Below are 19816 nucleotides of genomic sequence, written 5' to 3'. Positions count from 1 at the left end.
AACACCAAAGTGATAATAATTAAAGTATTATGGAAAGGACCCACATTGCTATTTTAGGGGAAAAGATTATTATATACATATATCTCTGAGATACCATGATTTCAATTTCTTATACTAAAACCAAAGAAGATACAAACTGAGAGGTTTTACTTTTATAATTTAAAATATCACATGTAAATACACACACACACACACACACACACACACACTTACTTTACTGAAAATACTAAGTTTTCCAAGTGGCCAAAATTGAGCTTCTAAATCTGCACAGCCAACTTTCAGGGCAAGCAGTTTAAAGCAAGAAATATTATGAGTCTTGCACATGTGGATTTGCACAAATGCTGTTCATATTCATAAAAACAAGCTTTTCACCCTAAAACTACAAGTCTGAAAATGTTCTCATGCAAATTCAGAGACCAAGTTTGAAAATTATCCCCCACTAAGTATCTTAGGCTGTGTCCAGACTCCATGCCTCCGTCGACGGAGGCATGTAGATTAGCCAGATCGGAAGAGGGAAATGAAGCCGCGATTAAAATAATCGCGGCTTCATTTAAATTTAAATGGCTGCCCCGATCTGCCGATCAGCTGTTTGTCGGCAGATCGGGAGAGTCTGGACGCGATGCCCCGACAAAGAAGCCTTTCTTCATCGACACAGGTAAGCCTCGTGAAACCAGGTTTACCTGTGTCGATGAAGAAAGGCTTCTTTGTCGGGGCATCGCGTCCAGACTCTCCCGATCTGCCGACAAACAGCTGATCGGCAGATCGGGGCAGCCATTTAAATTTAAATGAAGCCGCGATTATTTTAATCGCGGCTTCATTTCCCTCTTCCGATCTGGCTAATCTACATGCCTCCGTCGACGGAGGCATGGAGTCTGGACACAGCCTAAGAGAAGATAAATAAAAGTAAAGTAAATAAAAACTAACAAGTCTGAAGGGTTGGAATATACAATACTTCATGTCATTCCAAATAATTGGAAATCAGGGGAAAACAAATAGTACAATATAGTAATGTTGAAATGGCATTCAAACATTTCAGTCTAAGGCCAAACATTATTTTAGAGGTCATGAGACAACAATCAATGTTTAGAAGCAAATTCTCTCTTCTATTTTGTTCTGTTTATGGCACTCAGGTGGTACAGAGAATTAAAAATATCATCTACTGGAAGTACCCCAACCTGGGACACAGGAATCCCTATGCAACTTCTGCTGTGCAAGCTCACATCTTCCAGTTACTCTCATGGGTCCCTAAGAAAAGTGCTGTTATCTGGTGCGAGTCAGGACATCCTTAAACTGTTCTCACTTGAGCTGGCACAAAGAATCAGGCAACCAACACTGGCTATTAGTTATCTTCTCCTCTTTCTCCTCTGCCACCTGGGCAGTCCTGGTGGGCTGTGTGGGAGAAGAGTGCCATCTTTAGACAGACACACCTGTAGGGTCTAGGAAAGTCAGCTGCAGTCCTATCCTGCTCTCTCTGATACTCCCACAGAATGACAGATAAGCAGGTAATGGAGCAACAAGATTTATTCTCCTTTCCATGGGAAGCAACACATGGAAAGAGCAAGTGCGCAGAGTGCTGCAGGGTCACATCAGAGCTGCTCATGAAGCTGCAGATCATGACAGGCCATTGAAATAGCAGTATTTGTCTATTCATACCCTTTCATTTAAAAGTGAAATGGTATGACTCAAGGAACACACTCATAATCAAATACACATTCTCCTTAAAAGGGCCCCGAGGGTCATGGTTTGGATACAACTCTATTTACCAAAAGAACTAGCTTACGTCGGAAATATGGCATTGCAACTATTTTAAAAAATGTCTGTTAGGGGAACGTCAGTTATTTTAGGGAATGCTCATTTATGTAATATTTGCTTGCTTCCAAAACAGCACATTTAAAATTCTGAAGACAAATTTCATATGAGTCTGTCTGTAACACTCCAAATATTGGACCAGACCTGAATAACTTTACTCATGTGAGCAGTTCTACTATCTTCAGTGGAACTATTCACCATGGCAATTTGCTGAATTAAGCCTACAATCACAATATCTGTCATATTTTAGTAAAGCACCACTAATAATACAGAATACATTCTAACTTAAGCCATAAATCATATTTCTATACATTTATTATCTTTACTATTCTACACAAAACTGTTGAAGCCATCCATACTAGCAATGATTATGTATCTACCTGTGTTTGAAAATTAAAAGACTAAGAGCAGAAAAGTTATGGAGTTATATCAAAAGTAAAAATTAGACCTACAGATTTTAATCTATGGGATAAAATGCTTAGGTACATATTACCATACTTCAAAAGGATAATACATAGCCATAGACCCACCAAGTCCGGTTAGTTTTTAAGCTAGCTTTGTAATCACAATCCTATACACTCACTATTTATATAGCAGAGAAAAGAAACAGCCTTTAATAGAAAAATATAGATTTGTTACCATCAAAATTATTGGAGTGGAGGAAGGACAACTTAAAACATGCTAGTGTTATTTGTCCATCTCTTCAGCTGAATAAAAATTGCAAATGGATTAAATTCAGCTTTCTAACCCACCCTGTGAAACCAGTTTTAGTCCATCTCACTTTAACAGAGGCAGTATGTTTGGTGACATTCACCTCAAGAAACCTTCATTCACAAGCACTGCACAAGTGGTTCATGTCTTTAATTTATAACGAAACAGAGCAAACAGGTTAAATTTTCAAAAACTGGCTACACTTGTCAAGCAGCCCTTTTCATGAATACTAAAATCATGAAAAAAGTAAAACTCAAATAGACATGCTAAATGGAGGCAAAAATCTATATAAAATAGATTTTTGAATTTCATTTTTTTGGTGAATATAGATTTTGGTATCTACAACCTCAAAATGCTTGAAAACAAAATGCTTTTTCTATTCAGACATTTAAAATCATAGGCTTTTGCAGGCTCTTGAATGCAGTTAGAAATACTGCATTAACATACATAAGGATATTTTAAGCAATCATTTTATAGTTAATAAGTTACTTTTCTTGAAGACAAAGGCTATCATTACAAACGTTCAATGACTGCTGCCGTACGTCCACTAATATACAAGAACAATTCTAGTGTTTATATAATATTAGAAAAGATGGTTATTCTTGTTGCAAAACAATACCCAGACGAAATAGCAAGCATATTTAGAATTTCAAAAAAGACTAAACAATTCATCCTTAAAAGATCATTCCACAGACGCTGAAGTTCTATTTTCAGCAATGTCGGTGGTAGAGAGAGAACAGGAGAGACAAGTATTAGTAAATACATTTAATATCATATGCTCTTTCACTTGAAAATGCCTTTACTTATGAGATTGCAAAATGTAAAAAGCTAGTTTGACTTTAAAGCTTTGGGATTTTCCTTACACATTGTGATGAATTGCTATTCTTCATTCCTATATGGCCAAAGATACAATGGCATACTCTAATTCTGCCACTCTTGCTCAGAGGGACACCTTACTCCATAAGTAATCTCATTGATTTCATAGTGCTTTAGTAAGATAGTTTAGTATTTATTTTGAGCTCACAAAGAGCAGGTAATTTTTACTAGCTTTTTTCATTCTTATTATGCACTCAACAGTTATATGTAATTGCAAAACTGTAACTGCATAATAGTATTTGAAGCTGTATTAGGCTTTCTAAGTAATTTGGATTAAAAGAGGCTGCATGCTTCTCTTTTAATAGAAAAGTTTGGAAGTTTGATGCTTAATTTACTGTACCCTGATATCAGCTATTTCAAAGATCTTCAAAAACGTGTAAGATTTTAGAGATCCTCTATTTAAAGTTCTAAAAATATTATTTTAAGTGACAAAGAATTAGCTTGTCAGAGACCAATACTTTAACTGATTGTGATAACCTGGAGGTGTGTGGGCCACATGTAAAACCACAAAAAACAGTAGTCACAAAGAATGAAACTGTTCTGATCACTTACAAGTGAAAGGTCTAATTTATTAAAAGTACATCTGAAGTCAGTTTCATGCAAACTATATATATTAAATAAAGAAAAGAAGAACATACCCATTCGGAGAAGTCACTAGGCTAGCAAAGTGAAAAACAAAATAATAAGTGAAAATTTAGTTTTGCATATGATTTTGTTGTGGATGTGTTCAAATGTTTAAATGTATTGAACTATTTAAAATAAAAACAAAACAATATAAATATATTCATGACCTAAAGGATGGAACTCCCATAGTCAGGAAGTTTTTAACTAACCAAAATAAACAGTGATAGAACGTTTCACATGCATTCTCTTCTGAAACAGTATTGATACCGTCAGCTAATTGGCTAATAAGCTATATACGGTAATATAAAATGAGCTGCTAGGAGGTGTAAATAACTGCAATGTATTGCAGTGGTGTTGCATCATTACATTTATAAGGATGAATTCAGCAAAGGAAAGTGGTCAGTAAGAAAATTAACTATCCCTTGTTTTTACTCTTCCTTTAAATAAAAAAAGACAATGGAACAGATCAGAAAACATACTTTACTTTTGTTTTATCAGCTTGAACAAACACTGATTTTTGCATGTTGTTTCTTATTGTGTCACACACACTCTCTCACAAAGACAGTAATCAATTTGATTGTGTTCATGAATGCTATAGCAAACAAATCTGACAATCAATGTGTCAAGGTCTTGCTTTTAAATATATACCTAGGAGTATTAGTCAAAAATGTATTTTAAATTACATTATTTTTGTTGTTGCCAACATACACCTACCCACATATATGTACACACACAAGTATTACATTGTATAATAGTTACTGTTAGAGCACACACAATGTTCCTTATCCTAATCTCAGAAGCAAGGAAAAAAGTTAAACATCTAAATGGTGCACACTTTCTAATCCTCCATCCAGAGAGACACAACTCACAGTTAGTTCAACCATCATAAACAGCGTATTGCAACCTTACATAATCCCAACTAGAGATGTCAGCCTTCTTGCAGCTTCTCCAAGCTCATCACCACAAACAGATGAGTCTTCACTTATTTCTCCCTCCATCTCCCCCACCCTTCAGAAGAGTCCCAGAATATCATGCTCAGTCATGTTTGGGAGAGGGGTTCATGGAAGGCTGGCATCCTTATTGCAGAGATAAGATCATGCTGCATTCTTTGTGTTGGTCATCGGTAGTAAGGTGATGTAGGTTAGTGATAAGGTGCCAGCCTATGGCTAGAAGAGTACAGTACTGATAAATAGCTTAACTTTTCAATTCCTTCCCTTTGAGATTCCTGTCTGGTAAAGTGATGTGCACAGAAACCTTAACTAATATAAAATGTGAATGAGTTAACCAGGGATTTTAGCTTGAGAAAGGATCCCCATCCAAAAGTTTCTTTCACAAAGAACATCATCTCTTTAAATGTGCCTAGTAGACATGGGGATATACCCCTGAGTCAGCTGGTCACTTTAATGAAAATATTTTGGCAAGAGCCACTACTAACAAATGAATACATAATTTTGCCTTGCTAGCCAGTGAATACAACATGTGATTCATATGTTACAGATTTTCTCTATAACCATAAAGGCTAGAAAAAATGTTAAAGCAATACTTAGCTTTTGAAGTATCCATTTGATGTTATAAAAATTGGCAGTAAACAATGTGGCAGAAAAAGAAACAGTTATGATGAATATCAACAAATGAAAATGTATTACAATAATAATTTTAAAAGTTTAACTTCCTTCTAGATGCTGAAAAAAATTCTACGAGTGGATAAATATTCCAATCTCGAATCCGATTTTAAGCCCAAAAATTCACAAGGCTCAAAAAAGTAAACTTTTTAAAATTGTTGATTTCTAAGTAATTGTAGGTCAAATGGATTTAACATATTTACTTGAAAAATCAATCTTGACTCTCAAGCATAGCTGACACCAGCTAAGGGATCTATCATAACTCCACTGATTTCAATGGAACTATGACAGTATATTCCAGCTAAGGATTTGCCCTAGAGATGTATTCCTTTCCACATGACAGTGTACACTATATTATTCCCACAAAACATGAAGGAATCATTGTTGTAAGTAGAAAGGTTAACTCCAACTTAACTATGGGGCTGTGATGATTATATGGACAGACACAAATATATACACAAAATGTCTTCTCTATATACACATAAATCCTTATCCAGATATTCTACATACAAATATCTCCAGACACATACATTTGAATCTCCTTTTACAAACAATTCTTCCCATTATAGATTCCATGCATAGAGGTCTATCTATTTTCCATATCTTGATAACTCCTCCAGACATATTGAAAGGAGGCCTACAAAACTCAGCACGAGTATATTTCCACTTCAAAGTTTACAAAATCAATCCAGCAGCTGCCTTTATTGAAGGATTGTAAAATTTGTAGGCTATAACATTCATTTTAAAATATATTTCTTTTTAGAGGTAAAAAAAAAAAATTAGAGATAGTCACAAAACACCCCCAGTTTGTTTTTGTTTTGCACTGGAAAGAAAATGAGATTTTTTTTAAACTGATCAAGAATATGAGAAAGAAACACTATCTATAGCTTGATAGTAAGGATTCTGACTTCGGAGACCCTGCTTCATATCTATACCAGATTTGAAATATTTGGGGTGAAAAACTCTACTCCGAGTCTACACTAGAGTAAATGATGAAATTACTGAAAACAATTGTGTTAGCTTTTTTCCTTACTCTGAGCACTGCATACTTGAATTTATATTACTAAAACAGCTTATTTTTACAGGTGAAGAGATATCCAAAACAGGACTAAAATGAAAAAGTTAAAATCTCTAAAACCCATATAAAATAGTATTTCTGTCAAATATGTGACAAAATGTTGGCTTATGACGGCACAAATTCTTTATTGGCAGTTATTTTGGTTGATTTGCATAACATTCACATCTTCCTGAGTAATGAATCCAGTAATTTCAAACTCATTCTGATGAGCCACAATACTTTATATTGCATCAGAAGTATTCTGTACATGTGTGTATGTACATAATCTATGTCTTTATTCACACATACACACAAACCATATACACATATGAAGTGCAGTATTTGATGCTAACAGAACAATATGCAAAATAATGTGCTTGCATACATTACGGATTCTGCAAGGTCTGTGTATGCACCTCCCAGTAAAGTTATTGTGAGTTCCACACATAAAGGACTGCATGAATGTGTTTGCAGAGAATAGATACAGACATATTTTTTTTTAATATGACCTGAATGTTGACCAAGACATTGGGGTCTTGGATTGTATTTAAAAAAGATTGTTTAATTTTGTTTTAGGAAAAGAACAATACCTTTAGCACAGGCGTGGGCATACACTGCTTCCCACTTCCCGCTGCTCCCATTGGCCGGGAATGGTGATCTGTGGCCAACAGGAGCTGCAATCACCAGTACCTGTGGAGGTACAGGTAAATATAGTGGCAGCAGCCCACCAGGGGCTAACCCTGGCAAACTGTGACTGTTTTATTGCCCACCCCTGCTTTAGCACCTGCAATGAGAAACAATGAGAACACAAGTTGTGTGCTGACCCTCTGGTAAAGTAGTAAGTTTCAGAATTATTAGGAGAAACTGAATTACTTTTTAAAACAACTTAATATTTTCTTTGAAACAATATACAATTTTAAACTGTTTGGTTAGTTGTACATATTTGCTCTAGAATGAAAATTCCACACAAGGTTTATACTCAAGAGTAAATCTTTATAACCAAATTACTATTTTTAGCTATTTCTTCTGCGTCTCCCTTACTTCTGATCTATTTTGGGTGCTGGTGTTCATTTTTTCCTTTGCATTGCTTGCAAATGAAAAATTGCTTGTTATCTAAAACAAAAAAATTGTCTTGTTAATGTACAATATTGTGAACATGGAATTTTAGGACAGCAGTTTTAAATTTCCAGTCAACACAATTATTAATTTTGAACCATGGCTATGGCACTTTCATATGAATATAAAATTATCTAAAAATTACTTAGGGTCTGATCCAACACAGACAGACAGAGAGACTCCCATTGAGGCAGTGGGCACTGGGATGGGCCCTTATGCTACAAAATATATTGGCTCTGTTACTCTCACACTGCTTGAAAATATTTATTCTATTTGTAAAGAGAACATAGCCTCTTGACTATGGATTGGAAAATTCAGTAGACAATTAGGTTACAGCTAATCACAGCTAGTGTTACACAATCATTTTCTTGGGAGAAATAAGAATCATTGTAGCATAATAAATGCTTATATAGTGTTCCTGTAAGCTGAGCATTTGGGCAGCCACTAAGGACATATTCAGATACCACCCAGCTAATGAGCAGAGCACCCACAGTTGGCAGCATATGTTTCTACTGGTGGTACATATTCAAATATTCCTTAGTGCACATAAAATTTATTCTGCCTGTGGATGGACAAAATTAGAGGGAATTTATATATAGTACTTTGAAGCATACTCTTTACAAGAGGATAAAAATCTAAAACTTTTTTCAAACGGTCATCTATTTCATGACAGTGAACATATCCAAGCCTACAGACCAATTTATAATTTCCAATGTTTTATTTTTTAGCTATTACTATCTTTAGTATAAAAATATTCATTTTTGAAAACGTGTACCATGAAAATATTGAAAGTGATGATTATCCTCTATTGTGTCTCACACCCATTCATTTTAACTACAAAAGGAGCCCATTACAGTCTATCATTTTAAGTCACATACAAACCCCACCCTCTCACATCAACCTCCTTTATTTTCTAGGATTACCCTAAGAAAGAGAAAGCACCTCCATGTACCTTTAAACTTCATTAAGTCTATAAACACATGGAAAATATGAGACAAGGGAGATTTTCATTATGAAGTAAATTTGTAACAATTCAGCATTTTTACAAAAAGGATATTACCCTGATTTAATTTTTAGTTACTATATACGTATTGTGCACTCTATATGTACTCTGACAAACATACAGTTTTCTCCCTCACAGCTCCACTTTTCCCACGGGCTGATTTGACAATGAAAACAAATTTTTAATGTGTAAGCCCAGTGTTATGCGGCTTTCAGAAAATAGGAATCTTCAGGTTCCCCCGTAACAGAAGAGGGGGAAATTGAAGCGTCACCTAACTCTGCACAGGTTAATTTGATAAATATAAAGTTCTTGCTATGTAGTTACACAAAATGTCACATAGTAGTACCATTTTGAGTTTCTTCGTTGGTTCAGATGGGGCACTGAAGCCCAAAAGCAATTAAATTGAGAGTGAAAATTCAGTCTTCCTTCGTGCTGGGCTTCCAATTCAATGAGAACAGTTTCAATCTACACTGAGAAATTGGTTCAAGCATCCCATCACAGTAGAAATTGGCAGCCTGGTGATGATCTGGCTGGGCAGCAGGGCTTATAGTCTGCATCAGCAAGCCAAAGCACTCTATAGCCAACACCAGTGAATTAAAGTAATACATAGATTATACTTAGTACAAGCCTAAGAGGAGCCCAGCCCACCAGTTTGACTACTACTAGGGCTGAACTGGAGTTGACAGTACGCTTATGTAGGAGTTTTATGACCCCCATATGGACTCTGCAGCAACATATGCACATTTTAGATTTTCCATTCAATTCCACAGTATTAATTAGATATTTGCCCTTTCCTCCAATAAATTAAGAAGAATGTATGTTACCAGGTAGCCAAGATTCTATATGCATGATGAAAAAGGAAAGAACACAAGTAAAGGTGACCAGTAGTTTTCAGTTCCTAGAACGCATAAGTTTGATAAAGTTCAAGTTGAAGCCAGCTCTTTGTTTATTTTAAAAAGGATCCTAAGCGGTAACCTTAATATCATATTATATGAAACATGACCCTTTTAATGCTTTTAATATCTTGCACAATGATTATACACGTTAGAACTAGGAATGGTTCAGAACTGCAAAGGAGGGATTTGGATCTGAACTTTTCCAGCAGAAGTTAAGATGCAGGGCTTTGGTTTGTTCCATGGTAAAGAAAGGAGCCAGCACTAAAGTTCAGATCAGTAGACAAATAACCATAGTTCAGAGTAATTGGGATAGGGGCTTCGGTTTCAGACCAGTTTTTACTCACACCATCATCGCATTGATTGCCTAATAAATTATTATGACGCAAATTCAGTATCCCCATTTCACTTCCACATCACAAAAGGAGTAAAAGATTCACTGTGAAAGAACAAATGACATGATTTAAACTCAAATAGATTTTTCAGTAGTAAACAGGGCAAGAGAGTAAGTACATTTCTGAAGTACTTTTACTTGTCTGACATCTGGAAGTTTCTTCAGTATGAAAATCCTCTTTAGTTCATTCTTGTGTCTTGGTGTTGCAGTGATCTAACATTTCTCCAGTAATGTAACATGTAAGCACAACAGAAAGAACCTGCGTCTTTTATTTTTCAAATCCCTCTCATATGTGCATATACTAGACAATCAACATCACCTAAACATAATTTTGTGTTTTAAAACATTTAGAGATGCAGAAACCCATACAATTATCTATAATGAAATGTACATACTTCCTCACCATAAGTTAAGTAACTAAAACAAATGCTAAGAAACAACTCTTTAGTTAAGGATATCCTACAAAAAAGGATATCAACTCTTTAGTTAAGGATATCCTACAAAAAAGGATATCAATGTTTTAAGTCCAAAATAAATTATGTCACTTTACTTGGTTGATAGATGGACTTAAGCGAATAGTAAACTTTAAAGATAATATTCTCTTATTCTGACATGTGACTGCCAATAGGTTTACAGTGCTACCATGCAGATTACCTAAATTTTCAAGTAACCTTATGACACACATATTCCTTTGGCTGCCAGAAGCTAGGCTAAATCCCAATCGTTCTTTTTTTCCCCTCTTTCACCAGTCAATTCTGAACTAGCAGTATAGGAACTGGTCTTCGTAGAGGATGGTTGTGTTTTCTTTCATTTGCTAAATACATTAAATGCACTTAGCTATCCAATATGAAAAACTGTCTGCATCATAAGGGAGAAGGAATAAATGACAATCCTAATGAAAAGAAATGAGTAGTCCTGTGGTACCTTGGTGATTACAAAGATATATAGTATCATGAGTTTTTAAGGGTAAAACTCACTTCATTGCAAAAGCTCAGGATGCTATCTATTTTTATTAGTCTCCAAGGCCTGGTTTATACTGGGACTTTATGTCGACGTTAGCCCCATATGGTTGATTTTTCGAAGTGATGCATCTGTACTACCAAGCCTCCTGCATTGACCTTAAGGGCTGCCGAAGTCGATTTCTGTCCCCCTGCTTTTCATGAGGAGTAACACTATTCCTAAACTTGCATGGTCAAATTTACATTCGTGTAGGCGCAGTGCTGCCGGAAGGCTGACACTATTGGCCTCCAGAAGGCCTCCTGCAGCTTTCCACTTTGACCGCTCTGATATCAATTTGTGTTTCTACTGCTCTTCCATAAGCTCAAAAAGCCCCAGGAACAATAGAAGGGCCTCTCCTTTGTGCCAGCATGGCAAGTCCATTCACGAGTGAGCAGCATTCTGTGGCACACGTGTAAATGGTGTTGACTAATTCCAGCACCAGTACAACAACTTTGAGGACTCCTGCCCCCATAGGATCCAGTTCCCAGGGGCACAGAAGAGCGCCTGCATGGAGTGTCCAGGAGATCTTGGACCTGCTTGAGGTGTGGGGGGAGAAGCTATCCTCAACAAGTTCCAAACCAGCAGGAGAAACATCGAGATACATGGCAGGATAGCAAGCTGCATGGGGGCTAAAGGATATTCCAGGGCTGTATAGATCAAGAACCTGCACCAATCCTGCACCACAAGACATAGGAGGAGAGCAGACAGTCTGGGGCTGCATCTCACATGTGATGCTTCTACAACCACCTGGCTGCCATTTTGGGGGGGGTGACACAGCCAGCATCCCTAGTGTGGTTGTCAAGTGTAGACAAGACACACTGGTGTCAGCCTGGAGGACACCATAGAGGTAAAGGAGTAAAAGGAGGAGAAAGAGGATGAGGAGGAGAAGAGTAGCCAGATGCTTAATACTTGACAGCCAGGAGCTGGTAATGTTGCTGGAGTCAGTACCCTACTCTCAGTACAGTACCGTCCCTGGGAGGGCACTTCTGGTGAATTCACAAACTTTGTCTTCCTGCAAGCCGGTTAAGGCAATGAGGTGTGAAGTGTGGGGTGCTCAGTGCAGGGGGCATGAAACTGTTTGTTCATGTGTCTGCAGATGGAGTGGGTGTATTGTCTACACAGCTCCATGAAGCTCTCACATAAGAATCTAATCCTTCCCACAAGGCTTTTGAGGAGGCCATCCTTATGTTGCCCTCTGCCGTAGGACACCCTCCTTGGCCGAGCCATCGGCATCACTGAACCACAAAGCAGTGCAGCATAAGGCCCAGGTTTATGGCCACATTCAGTCAGCAACTGCTTCTGATCACTTGGATGTGATTTGGAGAAGACTGATCTCTTACATTACAACCTACATGAAGGAGGAGAGGAACCTACTAGCTCTCTCCACAGGAAGCTGCATGTTGCGGACACAACATACACACCCTCTTCCCCTCCCCCTGTAGTCAGAAAAGGAACCAGTGTGACACAGACATGGAGTGTACCAGACACAGTGGCAAGCCAACCTTCCCCCGCAGGCTCCTGCCCTGGCTGGGAAAGTAGCACTGTCCTGGGAAACAGAGTGTGCTGGATATAGTGGGAAGCCACTCCCCTCCTGCATGCAGGTTCTGGCCCTAGCTGGCTCCTTACTATGACTGCCTGCCTACGCAGTGAGTGTGTCCTGATGCTCCCTTGAAAAGTCTGGGCACCTGCTATAAAGTGCCCACTTTAAAGAAAACATTTAGCTTTGCATGTAACTCAGCTCCTTTGTCTTTACAGAGAGCTTCGGTGTAGGCTAACAGAGTAGACGTAAGATTAACATAATGTATCCGTTGTAAAGTCTGTGTCTGTAATTTTTCATTGCAGCTTGGACAGCAGCCAGCTCAGTGCATCTTCTACCTCTTATAGCATCTGCCTCTTACAGCACCTACCTGGCTCACATCTGAAGGCCCAACACATGAGGAAGGAGATGTTCTGTGAGCAAAAGGACTACATGCACACCTTTATGGCAGAGAGCCAGGCAGAGCAGCAGGACCAGATCATGGAATGGCAGGAGAAGAGGGCCTCCAGGGAGCAATTGGCACAAGACAATGCTTTCTTCCCTGACTGCTATTATGGAGCATGTGGTGTCCTGCCATGAGAGGGCCATATCTCAGAACTCTGCCTATCACAATGACACCCCAGTCCCTCCTCCACCAGTCCTGTGGCTTCCACTCCCAGAGTCTCCAGGAGCTGTCATGGCCCCAGGACACAGAAGGGTGGTGGGGAGGGCTCAAGGGGAGTTGGAGCCTCCAGGCATTTGGGAGGCAGAAGGCAGTCCCACTCCTATTCCTACGCCCCCCTTCCAATTCCTTGTTCTTCCACTTCCTTTTTCCCCCCTAACTCATGTTCATTGAACAATAGTCTCTTTATTGCTTGAAGTGCAGGGGTGTGGTGGGGGATTAAAGGGAAACAGGGAATGCAGGGACAACTTGAGGAGAGCCACGTGACAGTCTCAAAAGAGGCCTTGCATAAAACTACCCTTCAAGGCCTCTCTGATTTGCACTGCCCCTTACTGTGCTCTCCTGATTGCACTGGTATCTGGCTGCTCAAACACTCTGGCTAGGCACTTTGGATCAGTCCCCCCTCTCTCCTGCCAGATAAGTTTCCTGCTTGCTTTCACACAGTTTATGGAGCACACAATATGCTGCCACCACAAAGGGAATGTTGCAGTCACTGAGGTTCAAATAAGTCAGGAGACTCCTGAACTTCCCCTTTAAATGTCCAAATGCACATTCCATTACTATTCTGCATCTGCTTAGCCTGTTATTGAACTTCTCCTTGTTAAAGACTGCCAATGGAGGGCTTCATGAGCCAGGGGACATGGGGTAGGCTGGGTCTTCCAGAATCACTATTGGCACGTCCACTTCTCCAACTCTGATTGTCTGCTCAGGGAAAAAAGTCCCAGCATGCATCTTTTGGAAGAGGCAGGAGTTCCAAAAAATGTGGGCATCATGCACCTTTCCATGCTGATGTTGGTGAAATGGCCCTTGTGATTCATGAGCACCTGCAGCACCATAGAAAAGTACCCCTTTTGGTTGATATGCTTCGAAGCAATGTGTTCAGGGGCCAAGATTGGGATGTGCATTTTGTCTATTACGCCACCACAGTTAGGGAAGCCTATTGTGGCAAAGCAATCCGCTATGGTGTCCACATTTCCCAGAGTCACGATCCTCTGCAGCAGAATGTTATTGATGGCCTTGGCTACTTCTATGACAACAGCCACTACTGTAGATTTCCTCACCCCAAAGTGGTTCCCGACTGAGTGGTAACTGTCTGGCATGGCAAGCTTTCATAGGGCTTCTCTACGGTCAGAGTGTCTCTTGTTCTGGTATCCTGGCACCGCAGGGCAGGGAAAATCTAATTGTACAATTCTAGGAACGTGGCCTTGTGTATTTGGAAGCTCTGCACCCACTGCTGTTCGTCCCATGTCTGTATCATAATGCTGTCCCAGCAGTCTGAATTCATCTCACGGCACTAGACCTGGCGTTCTACTACGTCCAGACAATTGACTGGCAGGTATGCTAGCATAAGCGCCAGACATTGCCTGAGCAATGCCTCCATGCCATGTCGAGCTTCGGACTCCTCCTCTTCCAGGTGGCACAACATGCATATGCTCTCAAAGCACATTGCTATTAGGCACACCATTACATGTAAGAGCACAATGATGCTTTCCTGCACACCAGACTCCATACTCATGCTGCTTTGACATCCACACAAGCAACCAGGGCTCAAAAAAGGAATGAGTGGACTGCCTCCCTCTGATGTCATGCCAGGGGGGAGGGAGTAGACGAATGCATTCTGGAGACATGAGCCCCTGACAACCTGCTGCAGAGATCTGGACTTAGCACACACCGTGAACATAGCCCAGAGTGCACAGCCGCCCGTGGTGCCTTGCTGTCTGAGTCAACAGAAGTTTCCCTAATGCGGGTATGCTACTTTGGACTAAGTTTGATTCTTCTCCACAGCGAGGACATGGACCTTGGACTTCACAAAATCAGGTGGTAGGAAATCGACCTTATTAGAGTCGACCTTATCTCATAGTATAGATGTATCCGAAGGTGCCACAGGACCACTCATTGTTTTTAAAGTTACAGACTAACACATTACTCCTCTGAGACTAATTAAAAGGAATACTAAAGTACCTACCACCCCATTCCAAGGTACTCTCAGTTCTAAAGATCCATGATTAGGTTAAGAAAATGAGGAACAGTCCGAAGTGGGTATCCTTTTTGATGCCAAAATAAAAAAAAAATTGACTTACCCCTTCACTGGCATTTTCCCCTGTGTTCGCCAGCATTTCCTGTAGGGCTCTGACAGAGAGAGACTGCTCCAGCACAAAATTACAGATGCAAAGATCTGGAGGCACATACTGCAAAATCAAGAGCAAGACAAAGGACAAGAATGATATAGCTGGTTAGTTCAAACAAAGCACACATGAATACACCCTCACAAAATAAATAATATCAATTTTAAGATGAAAGTAGGTTTTTTTTAACAACACAAGTTTTTGTATAAAAATGTTCTTCCCTCCTTCAGAAGATTTTCTCACTGCAATTTCCCTTTTTTACTTAGAACATTGCGCTATTGTTAAAATAAGGAGTCATCAGGCTCAAAAGCAGAAGAGTTGTAGGCTACTTTTTTCTCAGTTTTCATGTCATGATAAATCAACAGAAAACTAGAAGTAAAGATCTGAAATCATAATTTGATATCCTAGCCCTTGAATGTACTTCTCATTAAAAGACAAAACCTTTATTGTGTCATCAAAATAGCTGTAATTATTGAATTATAATTCTTACATTCAATACAAAAGAATGAAAAAAAATTCAATCCTCTAGTTCTGTAACTGGAAAGAGCATTTACTTACTTTACAATATCAGTAGTTCTTCAGTACATGTCGTTCCTGATGGTACATATGCCCCCCATACAGTCATTATAGGAATGTTTTGATCAGCAGTGTCCCTGGGGTCCCCACTTTGCAATCTGAATATATTCACACCTACCTGCCCAAGGGCATAAAGGGTGGAGGCAAGTCATGGAATATATATGGACAACACATCTCCAAGAACCACAGTTACGGTAAGGTAGGTAACCATTCTTTTTCAAGTGACTACCCACATGTATTCCATTCTTGCTGACTCTCAAACCGTGATCTGATGTGTTAGAAGTAGGTGCTCAGAGTCTGCCCAGTGATTGCAAGACAGTTATGTCAAAAAGGGTATAAAGCCTAGATGCGTCTAAAAGAGACTAGGGTCTTAAAAAAGTATGTACTGATCCCTAGGTAGCGGCCCTCCAAGTTGCAGAGTCAGCCACACCTTTCAAAGAAGCCAAAGTTTCCCATTCAGCTCAGCCACCATCTTCTTTGTCTTTGTGAGACAGAATAAAGATCTGGTGAATCACACAACACCTCTGCAAAAAGGGGAAGGAGGGAGAGAGGAGGAAAACAAGCAAACAGCCAAAACAGCCTGTACAGACTAGCAGCAAAACACTCAGAGACATGAAAACAGAAAGCCCCGAGAGAACCGCTATGTTCAGTAAGGAACACTGAAACTTAGGATAGGGCCAGCTGCAACACCAAAATGATCATAACCTCACATTAATGACAGCCAAGAAAGCATTCCAAAATCAATACACAAAGATGCATCAGAAAGATGCATCTTCTTAGGAGGAAAAATTTCTAGTAGGAACCTACTGTAGAAACCATTCATATGGGGAAGAAATTATCTATGATGTCTAGAAACAATACCCAACTAGATCAGTACAAGCAAAAGGCATCCAGAGATAGCTGTGCTGACACTGAATAAAGAACAGGAAGTCAACAGAGCATGAAAGAATTCCCATGGTATGGTAAACCAGTGGACAGTAAAGAGTTTTTTTCCAACAAAGGACAACACATCACAGGAAGTGTCTAAAAAGGTGACATTATGCTACAGTCTACTAATTTAAATGCACAGGGGCAGCTCTCCTTCAAATGAAAACTCAAAAGACACTGAGATTAAGGACCTTGCAACCAGGATGAATCAACCACAATCATCTGGGAAAGTATAAAATATATTTCAGACACAGATATTACTGTAACAGTTATCCCAGAGCCACTTTATAGGAAGATAAGTGTCTAAGATTGATCCTGTGGCACATTAGAGACTCTCGCTGTTTTTAAAGTTACAGACTAACACAGCAACCCCTCATATTTTTATGGGAAGATGAAAGCATAACAGTACAAGAGTAAAAAATGAATTGGAAGGCCCAGGAAAATCTTCATTAAAGGTGAAAGGAAAATCACAGCCATAAGCATGGTTATAAGGATAGAACCTTACAAAGCTGCTGCTGCTCCCCTCTGTAGCTCTCACTTAGGCCTGGCCCATCTCCTCCCCCCTCCTTCCTGTTTCCTGTGATTCCAGATTCCCAACAGCCAGTGCTCCCAGTTCTAATAATTACAAGCAGCATCTAAAACATCACATTCCCTCCTCTCTTAAAAATCTCTCCCAATTATAAAATAAACATTGTTGTTCTAACCACAGCAACAAATATGGAAGAAGACACTATACTGTTGGCAGAAATACTACACTGAAAACACTATAAATAGTACATAACATAGTCTCTAGTCTAGACAGGTGGTCGTCTAGGTCTGACAGACCGTCTCTCAAACCCCGGTTCCAGTGTTGTGTCTTGTTGTGTTGGTGCTACGGTGAAGTCATAAAACGTGGGCTGGGTGTTGGCATCATCTCCTCTTGATGCACAGGCAGGTGCAAGATAAGAAGCATTCCATACTCACCCATCAGAAAGTTGATAGGTGTAAGGTCCTTTCTTCTCTATGATTTTAAGAGGAAATGTGAATTTATGGTCCTCTTTGCGTAAAATTCCAGGTTTTCTTACTCTAATGAAGGAACCACACTCAAACTTTGGTTCCTTAGCACCCCTCCGTTTATCTGTGAAAGCCTTATACTTTGCTTGCTTCTGTTCAACTGTTTTTCTCACAGCATCCTCATATGGGTTGTTTCTAGACTGGACAGTTTTTCCGGAAAATCAGCCACTTTTCCGGAAAAACTTGCCAGCTGTCTACACTGGCCGCTTGAATTTCCGCAAAAGCACTGACGATCTCATGTAAGATTGTCAGTGTTCTTGTGGAAATACTATGCTGCTCCTGTTCGGGCAAAAGTCCTTTGCGCAAAACTTTTGTGCAAAAGGGCCAGTGTAGACAGTTCAGATTTGTTTTCCGCAAAAAAGCCCCGATCGCGAAAATGGCGATTGGCGCTTTTTTGTGGAAAAGCGCGTCTAGATTGGCATGGACACTTTTCTGCAAAAAGTGCTTTTGCGGAAAAGCATCTGTGCCAATCTACACTCTTTGTTCCGAAAATGCTTTTAACGGAAAACTTTACAGTTAAAAACATTTCTGGAAAATCATGCCAGTCTAGACACAGCCTTGGTGTATCAGGTCTTGCCTTTAACAATCCAGCAATGTTAAGTTTAGTATTCATCTTTTTTCCATGCAGTAACTCTGCGGGTGATCTTTGCGTTGTGGCATGATGTGTAGCCCTGTAAGCTTGCAAGAAATCAGTAATGAAGGTTCTCCACGAGCGCCCTTCCAATTTAGCTGTTTGCAAACTCTCTTTCAAACTTCCGTTAAACCTTTCGATTTCCCCATTGGCTTGAGGGTAATACAGGGACGATCTTCTATGCAAAATGTTTTTCTCTGCTAGAAAAGTTTCAAATTCCATGGAAGTAAATTGACTACCGTTATCTGAAACCAGTTCTTTGGGGTTACTTTCCCTGCTAAAAACTGTAGAGAGGAACTTAATTACTGTAGCAGAAGAAATTTGCGATGTAAACGCCACTTTAGGCCATTTACTGAAATAGTACTAAAGTGATGGCATAATGACAGTCAATTGGAGCAGTATCAAAGGGTCCTACAATGTCAATCACAACTTTTTCCCATGCAGAATCAGGAAGAGGAACAGGCTGTAATGGTGGGGTACATGTCACTGCTGTCTTATCATGCTTTTTGTCAAGTGATTCAGGATATTATGATTGCTTCAGTTTGGGAGTTCATCCCTGGCCACCAATACAGATCTCGTAGTTGTTGTTTGGTTCTAACAATATCTTGATGAGTATCATGTGCCAGGTGTATGAGTTTTGGCTGTAATTCTTCAGGCACAAATAGCCGGTGTGTACCTTGTAGCACATAGCCATCAAGCAAAGAAAGTTCATCCGGAATTCTAAAATAAGGCAGAAAAACTGGGTCAAGGTTTTTAGGGTTACTGGGCCATCTCTTTGTCAGAAATTCCTGTAGTTTTTGTTGAATTGGACATGCTGAACAAGCAGCTTGGAATTGCTCTCTTGTAACTGCAGTAAGAGTGCTTGCAATAAGCTCAACTACTTCATCCTCATCCTCCAGTGGACCATCTGGTGAAGACAAAGGAAGGCGAGAAAGGCAATCAGCTACCACATTTTGGTTTCCAGGCTTATATTCCAGTTCATAATTGAAAGAGAGTAGTCTTGCAGGCCATCTAGCAATACGATTCCCTGCTCTTCCCAGTCCTTCTGTGGTTAGCAATGTTGTCAAAGGGCTGTGGTCTGTGCGCAACTTGAACGTGCAGCCCCACAGGTAAGTTCTCCATTTTTCAGTAGCCCAGACACAAGCAAGTGCTTCTTTTTCAACCGTAGAATATTTTTTCTCAGCATCACTCAGTGTCCTTG

The 19816-nt window shown here is 39.5% G+C and overlaps 1 protein-coding gene across 20 annotated transcripts in view; it reads right to left on the bottom strand.

Annotated features, from left to right (window-relative positions):
• The window catches only part of RYR3 (ryanodine receptor 3), a 527532-nt gene that overhangs the window by 395029 nt on the left and 112687 nt on the right, over positions 1-19816 (bottom strand). For 12 of the 20 annotated variants that reach the window (XM_025189447.2, XM_075927046.1, XM_075927052.1 and 9 more), the window contains exons 3-4: positions 15384-15491; positions 4035-4055 (exon numbers count right to left, since the gene is read on the bottom strand). In XM_025189447.2, coding sequence (XP_025045232.1) covers positions 4035-4055; positions 15384-15491 — 129 coding nt within the window. The remainder of the gene's footprint in view (positions 1-4034; positions 4056-15383; positions 15492-19816) is intronic. The other 8 variants (XM_025189451.2, XM_025189457.2, XM_025189455.2 and 5 more) reach the window with 1 other exon arrangement.

Source organism: Pelodiscus sinensis, chromosome 4 (genome assembly GCF_049634645.1).
Source record: "Pelodiscus sinensis isolate JC-2024 chromosome 4, ASM4963464v1, whole genome shotgun sequence".
In the NCBI taxonomy this organism is placed as follows: domain Eukaryota; kingdom Metazoa; phylum Chordata; order Testudines; family Trionychidae; genus Pelodiscus; species Pelodiscus sinensis.
This window is presented reverse-complemented; position numbering and strand designations above follow the sequence as displayed.